Source organism: Rhinolophus ferrumequinum, chromosome 28 (genome assembly GCF_004115265.2).
Source record: "Rhinolophus ferrumequinum isolate MPI-CBG mRhiFer1 chromosome 28, mRhiFer1_v1.p, whole genome shotgun sequence".
Classification (NCBI taxonomy): Eukaryota; Metazoa; Chordata; class Mammalia; order Chiroptera; family Rhinolophidae; genus Rhinolophus; species Rhinolophus ferrumequinum.
This window is the reverse complement of record NC_046311.1, coordinates 4462836-4484827: the sequence shown is the minus strand read 5'-3', so window position 1 is coordinate 4484827 and position 21992 is coordinate 4462836. Positions and strand designations below refer to the sequence as shown.

The window sequence follows — 21992 nt, the reverse complement described above, 5'->3', positions numbered from 1 at the left end:
ATGATGTTACAAGAATCAAGCTTACGGAAGCTATTTGATCCTTTTAAAAGGATTAAAGTGTCAGTTTTGGTTCACCCCACGCATTAGTCAAATGACTGGCAGCACATATCTTCCGTGAGGAATGAGAGCTCTCACAGAACCTTCCAGTTACACAGCGTTACCTTCTTGTGCTTGTAAATCACCTCTTTTATTGCTCAAACAATTCTTTTAAGACCTGGGCTGGGCCCTCCAGCAGGTGGTTCGAGGTGAGATGGAAGAATATGATGCATTAACATTTAGATGAGAACTAGGAGGCTTGGTAATCCCTTGGGAGTTCCTGTTCTGAGCTAGGCACTTGAGGAACATTTGCCCTAATCCTGCAATATTGACGTAATTATCACCCTGCGACAGGTGGAGACACTGTTGCAAGTCAGGTCATTACGTTACTTGTCCCAAACACCACACAATGAGGAAGTGCACGTTAAAGAAGGGACCCACCGGGGTGGAGTATAGGGGAGGAGAAAGCAGGCTGACAGACATTGAGAGCCCCGCTGGCACAGAGCCCTGGGCGGAGACGCCAGCCTGGGGCCCCTGTGAGCTGTGGGCGCAGAGAGCAGGTTCCGGAGGAAGAATCAGCAGATTGTAGGGTCCCCAGAGGCCACGGAGTCAAAGCAGCTAGGGAAGGGGCAATGTCCTAAACAACCAATGGATGGGCACAGCCACCAGGGACCCACGTCTCATCTTCAGTAATTCCCCAGCTGGATGGGAACCGTCTGATCCAACCCCTTCAACTGAGATGAGGCAACTGCAGCCAGAGAGGGACTTCCAAAGGCCCCCAGGTATCAGTGCCAAGCAAGACGGTAGTGCATGTTCCTGACTTCTGGACCAGTGCTCTTTCAGAGTGACCTTCCTTTTGGTTCTGGGGTTCACACTTGGGCTGTAACCAGTGTGACCCTTTCATTTATCATCCACACCAGAGTGAGAGGGGGCATTATTAATAATTACACCAGGACAGCAGGTGTAAACAGGACTGCCCTGGGCTAATGGGATGTATGGTTATCCTAGCGTGACAGCTGAATGCCACCCACTTGCCCACCAGGAAAGCTTCTTTGTGGCTGAAGGGACTTGAGAACTCGTCATCACCCTGCACGCCTGGTGAGGGGCTGGAGGACCGAGCAGCCTTGAGGGTCCGTCCTTCCCCCAGGGATTTTCAGGGCGCCTCCGAACCGGCTGCTCCATAACTGGCCTCCCTCCCCACCTGGAGCTGTGGATGCATAAACAGAGGCCCCTATCAGAGGATGGGTGTCTTGCCAAGCCCGGTGGAGCTCTGGTTTCGGGTGCTTCCCTCTGGGTGGTAGCCGCTGAACCGAAGCTCTCCTCATCGCGGAGCTGTGAACGCGGGCCTGCTGTGGCCCCAGGGCAGAGGGTCTCTCCTGGCTTGGTAGCCAGGTCACCGGGCAGAAGCTTCTAGGATGTCAGGCACACCCTGAGGGCCTGGGCTAGTGGTGCTGTTTCCTCCCACCTCTGCCCTCGCCCTGAGTCACAAGCTTCAACTTCACTGTGCACACGAATGCCCTTGGGGGTCTTGTCAAATTGCAGATTTGGATTCAGTGGCCTGGAGGGGGCCTGAGTTGCTCCATTTCTAACAAGTCCCAGGTGATGACAGTGCTGCTGGTCCAGGGACCACTGTGAGGAGCGAGGCCGTCCGTGTCTGAGGTCTGCCCTTTTAGTCCGTCCCCTGCAGTCACGAGGTGCAAAGGGATGGCCCTCCTAGACAGGCCTTCCCTGACTGCCACCTAAATGCAGCCCCCCGTGACTCTCTCACGACATCCTGCTCACTTCTTTCAGAGCAGCAATCGTAACTTGTCATTGGTTTATGTGTTCGTTACTGAAGGTGCGAGGCTGATTGTGTCATCTGTCCCCGCACACTTGTGAAGCCTCTTCCCATCGTGACGCTGGGCCCGGCCACGTCATTGCCTTGGGCCAATGACACATCATGGTTCTGACCTCCAGAACTGGACGATCAGAGATGTGTGTTGTCTACGCCAGCAAGTGGGCGACGCTTTGCTGAGGCCACAAAAAGAAACTAGCACAGACCCTACCCCAGACCCAGCAAGTCAGCGACTGCAGGTGAGGCCCACACCCTGTGTCTCACAAGCTCCTCAGGGTACACAGAGCTGCCCTCCAGTTGCAGGACCTTGATTTCTAACAATGGTCCTTGACTTTCATTGTGCATCAGACTCATTGGGGCATTTCTAAATAAAACGACACCCCCAGAAATTCTGGTTTAATTGGTCTGGAGTAGGATAGGACTCAGACACCTCATTTTCAAAAGTTCCCTCTATGGTTCTGTGTCCTGTGCAAATCAAACCCAGGTGTTTCCTTCCCCCTTCCTGCTTCTGCCTCTCCCCTCCTCCTCTCTCCCCTGGTATGGTTTCATCTGAGTTCTCTGCCCCCTCTTTATGGAATATATAGATTTAGTGACACACTCCTAGAAGGATCTTGGAGAGCATCTGGCCTGGAGAGCATTCCTCTTTCTGGTTGAGGAAACTGAGGCTTAGAAACAGGACATGACTCGTCCAAGGTTCTACACTGAGTGAGGCACAGAGCCTGGGACAAAACGCTCGTCTTCTGGTTCGAAGCCCACTGTCCTTTCTCCTCCCATTCCATTCTGACTCTATTCCCTTGGGGTGGAAAGCGGAGGACTCCAGGCAAGGCCCTGGCTCTTTAAAACCTTCCCTATTTCCAGGCAAGGCAGAAGGGGATCTTTGCAGTGAGCAAGCGCTGGAGCCCTTTGGAGGTGACCTTGGAGGGGAGCATGGCAGCAGTGATTCTGATGGCCCAAGATAAGGGAGCTGGGTGGGGGAGGGGAGTCAGCCAGCTGAGACTATCGCAGGGGGAAAGCAGCTAGCCCTGTTCCCAACCACCTCCCTACCTGAGGGGGGTGGGAAGGGGGGAGGCTGATGGGGAGGGCAGGGGAGGGGAGGGCAGGGGAAGGTGTGGGTCAAGGACCTGCACATAGATAGCCCCTTCCTATTGCACCAGCCCTGGGCTGACAGGCAGCGATCACAGTGAGGGTGACTCAGGTCGTCTTCACCAACCGCCCAGCACCTGCAGGACCCTCCCCGACAAAGGGGCAAGGGGAGGAAGGCTGGGTGAACAAGACTCAACCTGGCTGCAAGGTGGCAAGTTTGGGAGGGGACAGCAGTGTGGTGTCCTTAAAAGCACAGGCAGTGCTGGGAATCACACAGAGGCCGCTTCAGATGGAGGCGCTGAGCCTCTCTGAGGTGGCTGGTCTCCCTGCCTGTAAACCGGGGATAGCAACGCCTGTCTGGTTCTTACCAGACATTCAGAGAAGACGCATGGACACATATGTGCTCATGGGGCTCAGGAAATGGAAGGCAGTGGATGGAAGGGTTCAGACTGCCTGGGTTCAAATCGCAGCGGCACCCCTTTCCTCCTGACACAACTTCCAGATACCTGTGTCCTCTGATGGGAAGTGGAGGGGCAGAAGCACGTACCTAACAGAAGTGAATTCATAGATGTGAAAGGCTTGGGACTGGGGGCCTGGCTCACTGGGTGCTCCAAAGTGGCCGCTTGATTTTGCAGCTCTTGCCTTGTGGGCGGGTACAGAGGTCGGAGACCTCAGACCCAGGGGAGGGACTATGGGGTTTCCCTGTGAACGGCAACGTTTATAAGAACTGAAGAAAAGTGATGGCCCTCAAAGCAGGAAAGGACAACTACAAAATCAAAATGAGTGAATGCTTTGTTGTTGTTGTTGTTGTTGTTGTTGTTGTTGTTGTTGTTGTTTTCAATGGTGAAAGAGTAGTTTATTAGAAAAGTGTGCTTCAAAGAGGTTGAAGCGGCCCGAACAGTAGAGGATGGCTCAAGGGCCATTATTAGAAGACAAAGTACACGCCAGAGGGGTTGGAGCGGGCCGAGCAAAGGCAAGGCTCAAGAGGCCGAGTGAACGCTTTGTGACATGTCCACAAACATACGGTTTCAACTTCATTAACTGCCTTCGTAAACATTCAGTAGCATTTGAAATTCCGTTATAGGTTAGCTTTTTCTCATTGTACAAGAATTGAAGTGAGTGGTGATGACTAAGAAATCAGAACCGGTCAAAACTTAAGTACCTTGTGGCCAAATAACTTCAAATGCAAAATTGTAAACATTATTTTAGTACATGACTGAGATGGAGTTGAAATTTGAAAATATGTTTAAGAAATGTGTATATATATATATATATATGTAAATATATATATTTATATATATTTATGAAGTTTAAGGAAGTGAATGGGAACAAGACACTCCAAATTCAGGAAAGCAGTTTCCTCTGGAAGGAATCAGAGAGACGTACACAGATGGTTTTAGCCGTCTTGATAACATTTTATTTCTTAAACTGGATGGTGAGTACCAGGGGTTTTTATTATATTATTCTTTACCTCCTTTCTACATATGAAAAATACAATAACCATTTAAAATATGTTTTGTAGCAAAAAGAGAAAGAAGTGCCCTCACATCATTTCAAATTATTTTATGGCAAATTTATATTTAATGTGAAATGTGGGGGTATTTTAATATGTTCCACGTAATGTAAGGCCGGGCTTCCCGAAGTTCGAGTCCCCAAAGCCCTGACTCTACCAACGGTCCCATACTGAGCCCCTGAAACGTGCGAGGCACTGTGCTATTTTCTATGCATTCTCTAATGTGAGCAGTACGCCAACCCTCTGAAATGGGACTTAATGGATTTTACTTTCAGAATCAGGAATTGAGGGTCAGAAAGATGAAATCCCTTACACAGTTAGTAAATGGCAAAGCTGGGCTTTGAGCTTGGCTCTGTCTGACTCTAAAGCTCATACTGGGCCTCCTGGTCAGAGAGACTGCTACGGACTGAATTTTGTCGCCAGCAAATTCATTTCTTGAAGCCCTAACTCCCAACGTGATTATATTTGGAGTGAGGGCATAATTAAGGTTAAGGGAGGTCGTAAGGGTGGCACCCTGATCTGATTAGTGTCCTGAAAGGAGGAGACATCAGAGACACCATTTCACAAAATGAAAACATAACTCAACAAGCTCAGAACAATGCAGCCCACCAAACCCTCGCACCCTAAATCCAAACACGAGTCATAAGAAGACAGGAAATGGCCCGACAGTCAGGTATGACCCACTAGTTTGCGACAGGTCCGTGGTAGGTGAGTTTGCATCCCGTACAGTGGACAGGTAAACTGAATAGACAAAGCCTTGGCCCCTAAACTTTAGCCAAGCCCCCTGCGCCTATGAGTCAATGGTAAAACACGAGTTTGAGTGGGTTTCCTAATGAAAAAACTAAAACACTAAATACTAAATAAAATATTAAACCAAATATCCTCTGTCACTGAACTAACCCCAAAATGAGTAATCCACACGTCCCAAAACCGTGGGTAAAGAAGCCCCAAAGCTGGCCGGTACGCTCAGGTTTCTGCTGGACACTGGAGACCTGGAGCTTGAACTTTGTTTTTGTTTTTTTGAATTTATTGGCATTGTATTAACATACAATATTATATCTGTTTCAGATGTGCAGCATAGTGATTTGACGTTTACATCCCTTTATGAAATGATCATCACGGTAAGTCTAGTGATTATATCAGCATACAAAGTTATTGCAGTGTTATTAACTGTATTCCTTATGCTGTACATTATATCCCAGTGACTTATGTATTGTACTTCTTAATTCCTTTCCCCTATTCCACCACCCCCCACCCCCCAGCCCTCTGGCAACCATCAGTTTGTTCTGTGTCTTACGCTTGTACTCTGATGGCTGCCCCAGGTGGAAGTTCAGAAGAGAAATCTTAGGGTCCACCCAGTGACGTGGGACACAAATTTTACAGATATAAAGGATGTGTGGCACACAACTTACAAATAATAATCAAATATACAATATTCTTCATTGTAAATTCCACGTAGACAATTGATTCTCACAAAATGCTTTTGATTTTTGCCAAACTCTTGTATCCGTAGCCAACCTATGGTTGCAATTCACCATGATTCTGACGTGAATGTTTGGTTGACACTTGTTCATGTTCAGGCGGAAGTTGGAATGAAGCAACAAAGACATATGTTGAAAGTTCATTCATTAGTCGCAAATGAAGCTACTTAGGGGAGGGACACACAGTGTCCCCTGGGGCCCGGGTCATATGTAATTTTTTAGCTGGGCGGTGAGTATATATGAGGAATTAAGTTCATGAACTCTTCCTAGAAAAAGTGCTACATACCTCATTGCTGAATATCACTACGGTCACCTTCAAAGTACTCCCCTTGGGAAGCTATGCGCCGATACCAGTGCCTAGTCCACCCTTCCAAGCAATTTTGGAACTCTTTTTCTGGAATGGCCATCAGAGCTATCGTCATATTACCCTTGATGTCCTGAATGTCATAAAAATGTCTTCCTTTCAATATTTCCTTTATCTTCGGGTAAAGAAGGAAATCCTTGGGGGCCAGATCAGGTGAGTAGGGAGGGTGTTCCAATAGTTATTTGTTTACTGGCTAAAAAACTCCCTCGCAGACAGTGCCCTGTGAGCTGTTGCACTGTCGTGATGCAAGAGCCATGAATTGTTGGCGAAAAGTTCAGGTCGTCTAACTTTTTCATGCAGCCTTTTCAGCACTTCCAAATAGTAAACTTGGTTCACTGTCCAGTTGGTACCAATTCACAATGAAATCCCTCTGATATCAAAAAAAGTTTAGTAACATCGTTGCCCTACGTTTCCAAAGTTCATTGTCAGACCTCGTAGGTGTTCTACTATTTTTCTTTAAAAGGGTTCCATTTTTTATATATTTTGTATGTGTGAAATATTGTATAATTATTATTTTGTAATTGTAACTTTTTAAGAGAGAAGGAAAAGGAAGTGGTAAAGAAGTTTTAAAAATGGGACTGTGTAAAGATTCGGGGATGAGCCATGCTGGGCACTTAAGTGCTGCAGCTGGGGGACCATTTAAACTCCGCCTATTTGCTCTCCTGTCCCCTTTGGTTCCCTATGGATGCGAATAGTGCCATCTTTACTGTCTGACCCCATGGTTCCTTGTTTTGGCGGGGCTGTCGCAGCCCCTTTCACCAGTTTGTTTTGTCTCCTTCTCCTACTTTTACTTGTCTGTTATGATGCCCAATAGCTGGCTGGCATCCTGCAAGTGTTTGTTTAAAGTTAACATTGTCTGTGGACTCTGCCTTAACTTGGTTTGCAGAGATTTCAGTCTCCTTGCGGGCTTAGGAAAGAGTGACGCCGCCGGGAGTCTCTCCATCTGTCCTGTATTCATTCCACAGAATATAACTGGTGTGTTAATGGGCAAAGAGGGATGCCAGGCTGCATCTAGTAATTACAGGGCACATTCACTCAATGTGTGTAAGCGCTCTGCACGCTTATCTTGTTTAGCTGGGGATTAGTATGATTCCCAATTTACAGATAAGGACACTGAGGCTCGAACAGGTCAAGTGAAGCTCACACGTTGTCAGAGGAGAGCAAAGCCGTCTTCCCAAGATGTCAGGCTCCTCTGGCTCCTTCTGGGGGCTTGTCCAGGGAACCGAACACCCAGAAGCCACTGAAAACCCTTGAGGATCGTGAGAAAAGACCCCTCATGTGTTCACAGAAAGCCCAGAGAAACGTCCTCATGTTCCAGAGCTTCTCAGAGTGAAAAGCCCACCCAGGAATTAGGGTCCAATTCTACGAACTCATGCTCTGCTTCTTATCCTTGTGAGTAAATAGACAGCAGAGAGCATGGGGATGAGACTTTGGACAAGTCACTTAACCTCTGTTTGCCTCATTTCAATGCAGATTAGAATGGTACTTACCTCGCGGAGTTATAATGAAAATGAAATGTTAATATATGCATAACTCTTAGAACAGTGCTTGGCACATAGGAAGCGCCCTCTGAATGTTGACTTATATGAGGCTAGTATTATCTGCATCTATGTCACCCAGTGACTCTTCCTGAGTTTCATCATGGCTGGCTGCTGGATTGTCGCCTCCTGTGCCTGAGGAGTTAAATTCCTAGTTCACATATCAGAGGAAGGCAGGAAGGTAGGCCGAGCCAGGTGGTTAAGGCAGAGGTTGGGCTTGGTGAGCTGAGCACGCGATGGAATCACCAGGCAATGGAAGTCTTCCGCTTTCCACTCATTGTGTGCTGTGGGGGAGCTCCTGGGTGGATGGCTAGGGCACAGGATGCACGTGGGTTTCTCCCTGCAAGTTAGCAATAGAGTTGAGTCAGAGAGCATTGTTTGGACAAGACTGCTATATATCACTTGGCTAATTGGTTTGCAGAACTCTTTCTCAATATCCTGGATTGATGGTTTTCTTTTCTTTTTCCTCTTTCTTTCCCCTCCCTGTATCCACTGCACTTAGTCTCTGGGAATCTTGAGGATCAAAGAATCAAAGCTGATATTATCTATTGAGCCCTGGGAGCATCCAGAAAGAAGTATGAATCATGGAAGATTTTAAGTTTCAAACAAGCCCAAGGGAAAATCCTGCCTTGGAAGGCTCTCAATTTGTTGGAGGTGATTGATGTGACTAACTCTTCCTGTGAGTTTTAGGCAAACTTAAATGCCTTCAGGGCACAGGCAGATAAATGAGTAAGTGAAGTAAGCAGAGGGAAGGACATGCTGGGGACAGCGGAGGGACAGAAGGAGCAGCCACTGCTCAGTGCCATTTAGAAATATGGACCCAGTGGCCAGAAACTCCGAAGCTTCCAGAGAAGCCAGAAATCTGGATTTCTTCACATGAACTCTCCAGGTTTTCAAATATTCGTAGCTTTTAAAAAAATTTATTATGAAAAACTTCAAACATACAGAAAAACAGTGATATTATAAGGAACACCCACATCCAAATACACTCATCACTCAGATTTGATCCTTTTAACATTTTGCCATATTTGTTTCCTCTATTTTTCTTTTGCTTCAGTATTTTAAAGAACCAAAATCAAAGAAGCTAATAAAATATTTTCATCTTTAAATACTTCAATAGGTATCTCTTCAAAACATGGGTATTTTTCTAAATAGCTACAATAATACTTAAGAAAATTAACAAGTACCTTGTCTTTACTCAAATTTCTTTCACTACCCCCAAAATGACTTCTTTAGATGGATACTTCAAGCCAGAATCCAATCGAGGACCATGAATTGGATTTGGTTATTATGTTGTCTTCAGTATCTTTAGATACTGAGATCCCCACTGGTCTGTTTTGTTATATTTTTTGTGTTTTTGCTGACATTGATTTGAAGAACTCAGACCAGTGTCTTGTTGACTCCCCTGCCTGGATATGTCTGATTGTTTGCTTGTGGTGACGCTTAAACGTGTTCCTTTATTCCCTGCATCTCCTGAACACTAGAAGTTGCATCTAAAGGCTTGGTTAAATTTACGTCGACAGGGCCAGCCCAGTGGCTCAGGTGGTTGGAGCACGTGAGCTGCTGTGAGCGTCGACCGACTGCCTCAGCCGTGGGGAGCGCAAGGCTCAGAACACCAGCAAGGGCCAGGGAGCTGCGTCCTACACAACTAGACTGAGAAACAACGGCTTGAACCGGATGGGGGGTGGGGGGAAAAGGTGGAAGAAGGGGGGAAAAAAGGTAGGCTGACATTTTGGCAAGAATATATTCCAGGTGATGCAGACTCTGCGGCATCCTTTGCCTCCAAAGGCACAGGCCGCGGTCCCATTAGTAGTGACACTAGATGGAGGATTAGGTTAAGTGATGCCCTCTGTTGGGAGTCTGTATTTTTTCCTTAGATCAGTCATTTTCTCTGGAAACTTTTACCTAATGGTTTCAGCATCCAGAGATGCTCCTGGCCTGAATCAATGATTTCATTAGGAATTTCAAGGTGGTATTTTTCTAATGCTATTTTGTCTGGACATTTATTAGTTGGCGTTCTTCTGTGAGGAAGAACTTTCCCTCACCAATGGGGGCTTTGTGTTTATCCAGAAACTGGAACTACTGGTTCCTATCGGCGTATGTCATCCTTATGCAGGGTCTGGCTTCATCTTCTATATCATTCCATTTTTAGTAGATGGGCTGCCAAAGTGATACCTGTTTTTAAAAAAACATAATATGATCCACTCCTGGGGATTTTTAAGTAAAGATACGCTCCAGGCAGGTAAGTCGCCAGGGGCCCCCCTCCGCTTTAGCATCATCTCCTGATGAAGTTCTTCAAAAAGCCTGGGATGCTTCCCCAGGGGACCTTCCTTTCATCCTTGGGTTCCCACATCGGTGAATGGACCTGGTGTTCCAGACCATTTCCACAGGACCCAAGGTGAGGGGTTTCTGGACTCTGTGCAATCCTGATAAGGCAGGCCTGGGCCACGCCTCACTGGCTTCAGCCACAGCTTTGCTCTCCCAGCCAGAAAAGGGAGAGCCAGTCCCACAGAGCTCTGGGATTGTACGGGCCCCCAGACACAATTTACCGAGGGAATACTGCTGGGGTGGGAGTGGAGGCGGGCTTGAAACGAGAGAGTAGGATCCTAAGCCTCATGCTAGCAGGGGTCAGAGAGACGATGAGGCAGGGGTGAGGTAAGCACCACCCAGCTTTATCCCTACGTTTCTGCCCCCCACATCTTTGAACTATAGGCCTTCCCCGCCAGTAAGTACAGGGACCACTCACTCAGCTGTGTGATGTCCAGCAACTTACTTAACCTTTCTGAGCTCTAAAAATGGGGATTTTGAAAAAATACCCAGAAGGATTTTTGGAAAATTAAATGTGAATACTCCTAGTACTGTGCCAGGAACTCAGAAGTTGTGTGAGAAACATTATTTTCCCTTCTGCTTTCTTCTCTAGAACAGCTCCCTGCACATTGCTGTGGTTCTACCAAGGAAGCTAGGCAAGCTGGCAGTTCCCAAAAGGGTGGGGAAGCCACTGTTGTCACTTTGTGCACAGAAATACTGCCCCACATGGATGGCGTCTCCCCAGGACCACCAGGTAACCATGGAATACTGAGACCATGGGTAGAATGGACGCGTGGACAAACGGATGTCGTGGAGGAGACACAGTGTCCACCAAGAACCCGCCCCTTACCCACACCCCCTGGACACATATTCGTTGTGTCAGTAAAAATCCCCAGCACTGAGACCTCAAGACTTCCTATCCAACTGGAACTGGAGTTGTCCAGATACCTCAGCTGCTTTTTCCAAGGAGGGGAAGAACATCTCATTGCAACCATCACTCTCAAACAGAAACCAGAGTCATAGAACAAGACAAAGTAGATTCGTGTGCCCGGGCCCTACCCCGATCCAGTTCAGTTAGCAACTTTTGGGGGTGGGGCCAGCTTTGGGTGTTTTTTAAAGTCCCCAGGTGCTTCTAATGTATAACCAGGGTTAAGAACTATGAGTACTGGTCTAGTCCAACGTCCTCACTATAGAGATAAAAACACATGGCGGGGCGGGGAGGTGGGGAGCAACCCCAGAAAGGTTAAAAGAAATACTTAAAGTGACAGAGTATCGTTCAAAGTAGGTGTCCCAAAGAAGAAGCTATGATGATTTCCTTATTTCTATCGCTCTACACAGGGCTGGCTTCACGGATGTAGGATCATACAGTCACACAGTCCCTCAGGTGTAGAAGGGCCGTGCGCTCCGCTGTGGCCATTTTGACATTTAAAAACTTTTTAACAAGGGGTCCCAGGTTTTCACTTTGCACTGCACCCTGCATGTTTTGTAGCTGGTCCTGGCCCTAAATCACACAGCCCTTACAAGCAGAGTGGGTTATCACCCCATTGAAGGAAGATGAGGGACACACTTGGGGCTCAGAGTGTGGGTGTGGGCCTGGCCCAGCCCTCCTCTGCCTAAGGAGGTTCCTTCTGTCTGCTCCATCACCATCGCCGGGAGGAGGCCATCCTCGCATCCCGTGAGAGAAGCAGTGTAGTTTAGCGCTCCCTCTTTCTAGCTGTGAGAGGCCCGCTGAGCCTCAGTTTCCTTGTCTGTAAAAGGGAGGATATATTACCTGTCTTGCAGAATTGCTGTGAGGAGTGCCCAGAATTGTGCTGGACATACGCGTCTTCCCTTTACTGGGGACAAGGGGAAGCATCCTCCCTAAAAAGAACGGGACCTGTGTGCCCCAGGTGCAGCCTTATCAGCCACCTCAAGGTCTTTTTCTCCATGGGAGGCCCAACTATAAAAAGTTCCGGGACTTCCGCTTTTCTCACACAAACTAAGGACAAGCCCATCTGGGGAAGGAAAGGTTTCAGTTGTGCAGTGGGACGGACATGCAGGTTTTGCAGCCCTTCAGTGACGGGTGGCTGCTACTGTCCTCTGGTGCTGATTTTGTGTAACTGCACAAATTCCCAAAATCCTTCTGGCAAAGAAGGGCTTGAGAACATACTACAATTAAATTAAAAAAATAATTTATTGCTACTCTGCTAGGCCCTAAGGTTACGGAGACCGGTGAAACAGAGTTCTTGCCCTCTGGGAACTCACAGTTTAGAAAATGAAGCAAACTCTTAAAGAGATAGCTTGACTATCACACAATGTACTAAGTTATAATAAAAACAATGACTCTGACTTCTGGTTCCAGACAAAACAGAGTGGATGAATTTATTCCTACTCTTTCCGCTGAGGTAAAGCTAGGAACCCCTGGACATTAAGACTCTGAAAGGTTGAGAGAAGAGGCAGACTGGCTTAGGAATCTTGAGCTGCAAGGAACCACATGGCAATGAGTTCCCTGAGGTTTCGTTTTTGTTTTTGTTTTTTTGTGTTTTTTTTTGTGTGTGTGTGTTTTCTTTCATATTCTGGCTGGACACTGGAGAAGCTGGCAACCTAACGCACCAATGGATTCGGGGGTGGTGGGGGGAGGAGGGCGGGGAAGTAACAAGTAAAGTATGCTGTTTAGTCAAAAGACCAGGAAAGGAGCCAACTAACAAGACAGAAAACTTTTAGACGGTAATCACTCCTAGCCAGACTCCAGAGAAAAACCACGGCCCACAGCCCCACTCCCCTCCATTTCGCATTTATCACTAATGCTCACAGTGTCTCATTTCCTTTACCTGCCCGGGCAGGTAAAGGGTCCATTGGGGCTTTTCTTTGACTCTCAGAGGGCATGGAGTTGACCCTTCGGTGTGTTGCATTCTCCACCCCTGACATTAATAAAATGCTTTTCTACACTCTCACCCTTCCCAGTCTGGTGTAAGTGGCATATCTGGCCACCCTAAGTCACTGTGATGGTTTCTTTTTGGATAGCTTCTCCTTTTGGCAATACCAAACATTCAGTTTAGCACTGAACTCGTCTCTAATACATTCTGGGTATTGTTACTTTTAATTCTTTCTAGGGGCAAACATTAAGCCTTGTTCTTCCTTTTCATATCCTTCACTGCCACTAACAGTAGGCAGATAAGGCAATAACTTTTCATTAACTAAATCAAAGGGTAGACGAGAGGGAGGGAAAGGGAAACAACTATTCGACAAACAACCTTTAGGGAAGATTGTTGATCTGGGGACAGAGAAGAAATGGAGATCATATAGCCAGATCTTGGTCCTTGTTTTAAACAAAGACTTGACCAATGAACTTTACCATTTAAAGTGTTCTGAGTCTCTCCTTGGGAAGCCTTTTCTTTCCAATCTAGGTTGCAAGCATTGTGCCTTGGAAACCTGCTTTTTGGAATGTGAATTTTATTCCATTCATTGTTTTGCTGTGTATGAAATCAGTTTCCTCTATTCATAAAAGAATGAGTTTAATAATAATTCTTACAAAGTCAGCTGGGACAATAAGGAGTGAAATTCCTGTGTCGGGGCCTTTTCACTTGCTGTTCCCTCCTCCTGAAACCCTCTTTGCCCAGAAATCCACAGGGCTCTCTCCTCTATGCCCGAGTGCTTTTATTGAAAAGTCACCTTAGTGTGGCTTCCCTGGCTAGCCTTTATGAAACTGCATACTCCTACCTACTTCTTATCCCCTTTTTCCTCTTAAATTTTCTCCAAAGCCCTCATCACCACCTAACATATTACATATTTTACTTCTTTATTTTTATTGTTTGGCTCCCCTACTAGAATGTAAGCTCTGCAAAGGGGAGGGAGAGTTAATTATTTTGTTCCCTGCAATGATTATTAGTTGAATGAATGATGAACAACACAACAGGTGTGGACATTTTTTAGCAAGTGCCAGACACATTAAGACTAATGTGTTGCTCAAAAATGACAGTGGGTGGATCAGGAAATGTTCATTTAGTTTTTTTCATTTACTTATTTTATTCTCCATGTCCAGCAGTCCCCTCTCGCTGCTGCGCAGGATCCACTTGGTGGTTGACACGCTCTCTAGCTCGTCCCACTGTTAGTCTAGCAGTGTGTCCTTCATGGTGCTGTGCCTGTGGGTGGCCCTGGGCATCTGGCCAGGCAGGAGGACATGATTTAAACCATCTAAAAATTATCAGTGATGGTCTTTCTTAGAACAGAGACTCAGAGAATCTCAGAATCTGAAGGAAACCTGACTCAGAATCTGACTTAGAGAATCTCAGAATCTGAAGGAAATTTAAAGGCGGCCAGTCCTAGTTAGAGAGTTTAAATTCTTCTCTGCTGTTAAGACCCATAATGGGAACTGCTTTCATCTAGAGTCACAACCTTCTGTACAATTAAGCATCCTTTTATTTACGGTAAGAAGATTCTTTTTATTTATTAAGGATATTTCTCTCGACTGTAAAAGTAATATAGAAATACATATTGTAGAAAATTTAGAAAATGCAGAAAAGTGTAAATAAATTTTTAAAGTTTATTGGGGTGACGATGGTTAATAAAGTTACATAGGTCTCAATTGTACAATTCTGCAATACATCATCTATATATCACATTGTGTCTTCACCACCCAGAGTCAGTTCTCCTTCCATCACCATATATTTGATAAATAAAAATGTCAAAACCTCCATAATCTCATCACCCAGAGACAATTGCGAAAAACTTTTGGTGCACAGCATTCTCATACTTTAAAAATATACACGGAGGTAGAAAATTTAGGGATTTCACTGCATGTGCTGTTTTGCAGTCTTTTCTTTTTCATCTAACATTATGTATAAAAATATATTTTAAAAGGTTCACGATGTACCTTCCCCTTGAGGATGTACCATATCTTATGTAATCAGTCTCATTTGAGCTCTGTCCAGTTTTTCTCAAGTTAAATAAATTCAATGATGTACATACATCTTTTATTTGGATCTGATTACTTTCTTCAGAGAGACTCCTAGAAGTTACTGGGGCAAAGGGATTGAACTTTTAATTTTTAATAACTTGTTCGTAAATTACAGAAAATTAAAGCCTTCCTATCGGATTCTACTCCATAGAAAGGCTATGATGGCTTCAAACCATCCCAAATTCCCTTCTGGTACTGTTTTCAAGAACTTGGTGAATGTCTCCCAGCAAACCGACCCAAACCTACGCACAGTCGCCCAAACGCAGGCCTCCCATTCAAAAAGGAAACTTAAAGACACGGGTCCCTAGCACCGCGTCTTTAAATTTTAAAACGAAGGCCTAGGCCAATGAATGTTAACGAAACAGCGCCCCGCCCACAGTCACTCCCTCCACTAATCAAACAGAGGTTTTTCTCCAAAGCCCTGCCAATCAGTGCTACGGAGGCACGTCGCTCACGTAACTTACGTGAGGCAAGCGACCAATAGGAGTTGAACTTGAGAGCTGGCTGCACCAATGGTAGTGTTTCTTGGAGAGCGCGGGAGCCTTTTGACTAGGACCCCTGAGAGAAGTGAATGGCGGTGTTTCCCTGAGGCAGGGGTCCAGGGAAGAATCCCGCTCCCCGAGCCCTGGGGCGGCGGCGCGCTGACATGGCCTGTTGTCGCAACGTGATGCTGCTGGACACCGCGGGCGGCGCCGCTGGCCAGAGCCAGGTCCGGCGGGTCGCCCTGCGCCTCCTCATCTACCTGAGTTGCCGATTCGGGCTGGCCAGGGTCCGCTGGGCTTTCCGGTTCTTTGACTCTCAGGGGGCGCGGAGCCGGCCCTCCCGCTTTTCTGACTTCCGCGAGCTCGGGGCCCGCTCCTGGGAGGACTTTGAGGAGGAGCTGGAGGCCAGGCTCGGGGATGGCGCCCCCGGCGCCCACCTGCCCGGCCCAGCGCCCAGGGCCACCCACACGCACAGCGCCCTCCTGGAGACGCTGCTAGATTACCAGTGGGACCGACCAGAGATCACGTCGCCCACCAAGCCAATCCTGCGTAGCAGCGGGAGGAGGCTGGTGGACGTGGAGAGCGAGGCCAAGGAGGCCGAGACGGCGCTTGGGGGCTTTGGAAACGCCGTCTTCCTGCTGGCCCCCTGTCCGCATTCGCAGAGGGAGCTGCTGCAGTTCGTGTCCGCCTGTGAGGCCCAGGCCCAACGCCTGCCGCCCACTCCTAAGCAGGTGATGGAGAAGGTGTTGCCCAAGAGGGTCGAGGAAGTCTTGATCGCCCGAAAAATCACCCTGTACTGGGTGGATACCACCGAGAGGGCTAAGGTAAGATTCCAGAGAACTCAGGTGTAGTGCACGGTGCGTTCCTGGTGAACCAGAACTTAGCAGCCAATAGGCCCAGAATGAGACTTAACGTGACCAGCATGTGTCCTTTCAGAAGGAGAGTCCTGTGGTCTTAAACAAATGGGGACAGTCTAAACAATAAAAGAGGTCCTCGGTACCCGCTACGTCAAAGCGTGTACGGTCACAATTTGGGCCTTATCTGTCCTTCCAGAATTTCTTTGTCCTACACACGACCCATATTCCAGCATATTCCAGAGGGTCAACAGGTCTGACTGCTTGTTTTCTCTTAGTCACCTGGAGTGCTAGCGCTCACTCTTTTCTGCTGGTGTAAACTTCACTCGTTCCTTAGAGCCTTGTCCAAATTGGCAGTTCTTCAATCTCAGCTTCTGAGTTTCTATACCCTTTGGTGACACTTACCCTTTCTGATGATATGTTCCAGTTGTGCAGTCTCTCACCTTCCACATAGTCTAAGAATACCTTAACAAAGGCAGGCACACACATCTTTGTATCCCCTCCAGATGTGTAATGAACATTGTAGGTGCTCCGTAAGTATTTGTTGACCAAATGAATTCTTACGTACTTACGGTTCTAAATGGCTAATTTGGATATTTGCTGAGGCATGGTGTCCCTGCTCCAATTAAGTGCTGTGAGATATATATATATATATATATATTTTTTTACCTTCACCATTTTCTTCCTGGCACTTCTTGTAGTCAATAAATGTTCGTTGAGAAACAACTACTTGAGTACCTATTACACTGTTTTAGCTGCTGGCGACAAATGAGGTGATCAGCTGAAGTGCAACTTTCCCTTCTGGAGGAAGATATATTAAATAGTTAAGATTGACAGAGTAAACGCTAAGCTAGTAAGAGATGGGATTCAAGTGATACTCTGAAAAAAATAAAGCTGGGTAAAGGCCTGGGGTGTGTGTGGATATTGTATACAGTATAGGGTGGCAGTCAGGGAACGCCCCTTTGACCAGAAAATTGAATGGTGAAGGAGGAGGGGTGTTAAGGTTGGGAAAGAACATTCCAGGCAAAGAGAAGATCTGGTGTCAAGATTTGAGCAAGAAATGAGCTTTGTTTGTTTCAGAAACAAAAAGGCAAAGGAATGAGAGGGGAGAAGAAGTCAGAAAGTAGCAGAGGCATCAAATACTGACTAGAAATAAGTCTTAGCAGATTGGGCTTTGAGATTTCTTTTTCTGGCTTTCTTTTCGGAATAGCATTAAAATAACTAGGTTGACAGGATTTATTTTAAAGATCCCTTCCAGTTCTGACCTCCACCTCTGAGGGAATGGGTCTTCTCTGAGGCTTCTCACATCTGTTACGTTGTTTCCCCTGAGAAAAGGTCTATCCATAAGCTTTTCTGGAATTTTTCTTTTCTGATGAAGATCTGTCTTTTCCTGTTCAAAAGCCTCTGGCCAGCCACACTGTGGAGGCAAAAGGGTAGCTTAGGCTTTGTCCTTGGGAACTCTCTCTGCAGGGGTAGAGAAAGGGGAAGGAGAGAAAATCTAGGGCCTGCCTTGCTGAGTTCATCCTGGAAACAGGACTGGGAGAACACAAACTGGGCTCACATAGATTTGGGGGAAGGAGCCCAAATTCACAGAATTCTTGCAAAGATAGAGGATACAAGGGAGCATAGGAGACCCCTGCACATTTTCAACTTTATGCCTGATTAATTATTCACTACATGTTTATCACACACCTGCTAGGTGTGCTGGGTGTGCCATTCCTGAGCCAGATAGATATGGTCCCTGCTTTCTTGGAGCTGATGTCTTGTATATTTATAAATCCCCAAATTTGAAACTACCACTAGGAAATGTCTGTCACTTACCCTGTAATCTGCATAAAAATGAAAAATGTAACCATACTTTATATACTGTTTGTGGGTTTTTTGTTTGTTTGTTTGTGGGTTTTTTAACACATGCATATATTACTTTTTAATCAAAAGTTAATGTCCTGTCAACTCTTATTAAATTTTTACCTTTCATTTGATAAGCAGTTTTTCTTTTTCTTTCCTGGCTGATCCTCTGGCTGAAACAATTTCAGCAAATTTTTTGTTTCCCTTTGGCAGAAAATCCTATGCCTCCTTTGAACTTAACTATAATGGAGAGTTTTGGCGATGACCTCCCATTCCCGTAGTAATTTATGGTCTACAGTTGTTAAGTCACCCATGGAGCAGGCAGCCCAGCGTGATGGTCGTTTTCTAGGGAAGATGCTCCTCCTCCCTGTTCCCAAAGTTGTGAAATATCGTCATGTTATAGTGTGATGCCGAATTAAATAGTCCGTGTTACTGCTGTGTTACTCCCCTGCCTTTAAGATTCTAGCAGGGAGGGACTGCGTCCTGCTAGTTAATGGTACACAGAGGTGGCTCAGTACAAGTTTGTTGGCAGTGTGGGCAGGAGTAAGGAATGGCATTTATAGAGAGAAAGCTGGATTGGAGGTGGATGAAAGTACTGTAAGCAGAGTTTCCAGGCGGGAATTCCCACCCATTCTCAGGAATTTTTTTCGCTTTCCCGTTCCCGTTGCCGAAAGCAGTGAAGATAGAACTGAGAAGACCTGTTTGGTCCCCACATGGTCCTGTGGGGTGGACGAGTCAGCGATGTCCTCCCTCTGGGGGAAACGCTCCTGCCTCCCTCCCATGATTCCTGGCCACTGTTGTGTTTTGTTGTGTAGGACAGAATTATTTTTATGAAGGTGTCATGGCTTTGTATTTCTTCTGACTCTTAACATCCTATGATTTATCCCTAGTGATTTGCATCACTTCTGTTCCTTGTCAGGAAATGGAATGGAAGTGCTATTTTCACTAAACGGACACTTTCTTGAAGGCATATGGTGTAGTAATTATACCCTTGGGCTGTTCAGTAACAGGATGCTGGCCATTATTTGTGTTGGGCTCAACAAATACGTTAATTGCATAATTTGATCCTTTAATGTAGACACCAACTTTACTTTGTCCTGATAACCCTTGGCTTTATTTCTGACTGCCTAATTTACAATGACCTGAGGTTCTTCGTGATTTTCTTTTAGGTGTGGGACTCCCCAGACCACCGTGGGTATTGGACAGTACGTGAACTGCTCCACCGTGTAGGAGGCACTATCTTGCCAGCTGAAATTTTCAGCCAGCATCGGACCAAAGCTGGGGGAACACCGCTGAGCAGTGACACAAAGGTGTCAGGTGAACCTCACCTCTCTTCGTGGATTTCCACTCTTCCAGCCGATTCCACTCTAAACTGTTTGCTCTATAATTCTCCTGAGTATGAAGCCTCATTTCCACGGATGGAAGGAACGTTATTTCTCCCTGTGGAAGGTAAGCAAATAATATTTTGGGTTTTTTTTGTTTGTTTGTGTGTTTGTGTTTCAGTTTCAGTTGCATTCATTTCTTCAAGGGAGATCATGCTTTCAATGTCTTTACAATGTCCAGCCGCCCAGGCGCTCCATAAATGCTTGTAATTAAAAGATGTCAGCAAACTCGCAGGTACCACGGGAAAGGACTAAACTTTGGTCTGGTACCACTGCCAGCCCTTGCATAAAAAGAACAAGTGAATGATTTTGAGGTTTCCCAGCTGTTTACAAAGAAAGATGATATTGTTCAAGTGCCCGAGCAAATGGGTGGTAAGATTTGATCGCCTCATAGAAGAGACTGATAAGTTGAATACCCTAGAGAGACCATGATTGATAACAAATTAGTCAAAAGAAGCTGCAAAGGGTGTTTTCTAATCTAATTTCTCATTACCAGGAAGAGCGAGCGTATTGGCATCTTCATAAATCTGCTTTGCCATATAACTCACTATATATTGAATCTCATTTCTGAATCATTCTGTATTCACACAGAACAAATACTATGTAGATGAATACATAAAACGACGTTGTACATTATGTGCTGTGTAAGGGGATTTCTGGAGTAGTTTTGTTTAAGCAGTTTCGTCTTTAGAATTTAACTTCCTGTGATACGCTACGCACTGTATTTTACGGGTTTAAGAAGCCGTGTCTTATTTTTTGTAAGAAGCGACTATTGCTTAGATACTTATTTCTAAGTCATAATTACTGAGAAGTTCTGACATCAGGTCTTGCCCTTATCATTCCGTTCATAGACAGCTTTTCCCATAGAACGACGTAAACTTGCTGTGATAGCTTGTTGGCAGTAGACTGAGGCTCGAAGTGTGAACTGAGTGACAATACCGGCACCCCAACTGACAATCTAATTTCTTTCTTCTTACTATTTAATCTATTTTTAGTAGCGATTTATTAGAATGTTAATATTCTTTATTTCTAACAGGCAAAGAGATTCAAGAAACGTGGGCCGTCACCCTAGTGCCCTTGACCATGCATCAGAGACATTTTCAGAAACCAGTCAGAATTTTTCTGAAAGGCACGGCCACCCAGTGGTCTCTCCCAATGAGCGGCACTGTGGGCACTGATAGCTGGATGCTCCAGAGTCCAGACGAGGATAAATCAACTCAGAGGACATTATTTGAGCAGCTGCTAAACAGGCTGATTGCTGAAGAGTTACATCTGGTAGGTATCTTCCACATGCCGTTATTCTTGTCTACTAACACACTGGTCGAGTGAAATCAGTGTGTTTATGAACTGCTAAGGATTGCTCGACAGAATATATCTCAGTAAAACATGAAGTTTTTGCAAATAATGTCTATATTATCACATCATGACAATGCTCACTAGTGAAGATATGGTTTATAAAATTATGTGTGCCTGGAATCCCGTTAGGTTAAATTATATTCACATAAGAAGAAAGGCAGTGGGCCAAATGGAGTGATTGTATTTGAGTGGTGAGGTGATGGAACAGTAGCCTCCCCTTATCCATGGTTTCACTCTCCATGGTTTCAGTTACCCATGGTCAACTGCACTCCGAAAATATAAAATGGAAAATTGCAGAAATGAACAATTCATCTGTTTTTGCATTGCATGCTGTTCCGCGTAGTGAGATGAAACCTTGCAGTCCTGCCTGGGACGGGAAGCACCCTGTGTCCGGTGTGTCTGCGCCGTGGACACTGCCCGCCCCTTAGTCACTCAGTAGCCGTCTCAGTTATCTGATCCACTGTCCAGGTAGCGCAGTGCTGGTGTTCAAGTCCCCCTGATGTTACTTCCTCATGGCCCCAAAGCTCAGGCGTAGTAATGATCCCAAAGAAAAGCCAGAAAGGGCTTCTCTAAAGTAGAAAGGTGACTATAGTACAGGGAGGTATTTTGAGAATGAGAGACCACATTCACATGAAATTTATTACAATATATTGTTATAATTGTTCTCTTTTATTATTAGTTATTAATCTTGTACTGTGCCTAATTTATAAATCAAACTATCATACATAGGGATGTATGCCTAGAAAAAAGCATAGTATATGTAGGGTTCAGTGCTATCTGTGGTTTCAGGCATCCACGGGGGGGGTCTTAGAACGTGTCTCCCGTGGGTAAGGAAGGGACTCCTGTATGTATTTATCACTTTTAAAAGCCCTACACTTTCAAATTAGATATAATAGTGTCCAATAGTTAACGCAAACTTAGAAATGCCTTCTGAAAAAGAATACATACTGCCTTGATTTGATAAAAAGGTAATGATTA

The 21992-nt window shown here is 45.7% G+C and overlaps 2 protein-coding genes across 2 annotated transcripts in view; both read left to right on the top strand.

The window, feature by feature from the left end:
* LOC117018767 (uncharacterized) overlaps positions 1-8818 on the top strand; it is a 112158-nt gene extending 103340 nt beyond the window's left edge. Inside the window, exons 4-5 of the mRNA XM_033099958.1 lie at positions 5535-5587; positions 8352-8818. Coding sequence (XP_032955849.1) covers positions 5535-5587; positions 8352-8447 — 149 coding nt within the window. The 3' untranslated portion in view covers positions 8448-8818. The remainder of the gene's footprint in view (positions 1-5534; positions 5588-8351) is intronic.
* A 6824-nt stretch (positions 8819-15642) lies between these two features.
* TICRR (TOPBP1 interacting checkpoint and replication regulator) overlaps positions 15643-21992 on the top strand; it is a 33952-nt gene continuing 27602 nt past the window's right edge. The window contains 3 exon segments of the mRNA XM_033100281.1: positions 15643-16398; positions 19446-19725; positions 20695-20933. Coding sequence (XP_032956172.1) covers positions 15739-16398; positions 19446-19725; positions 20695-20933 — 1179 coding nt within the window. The 5' untranslated portion in view covers positions 15643-15738.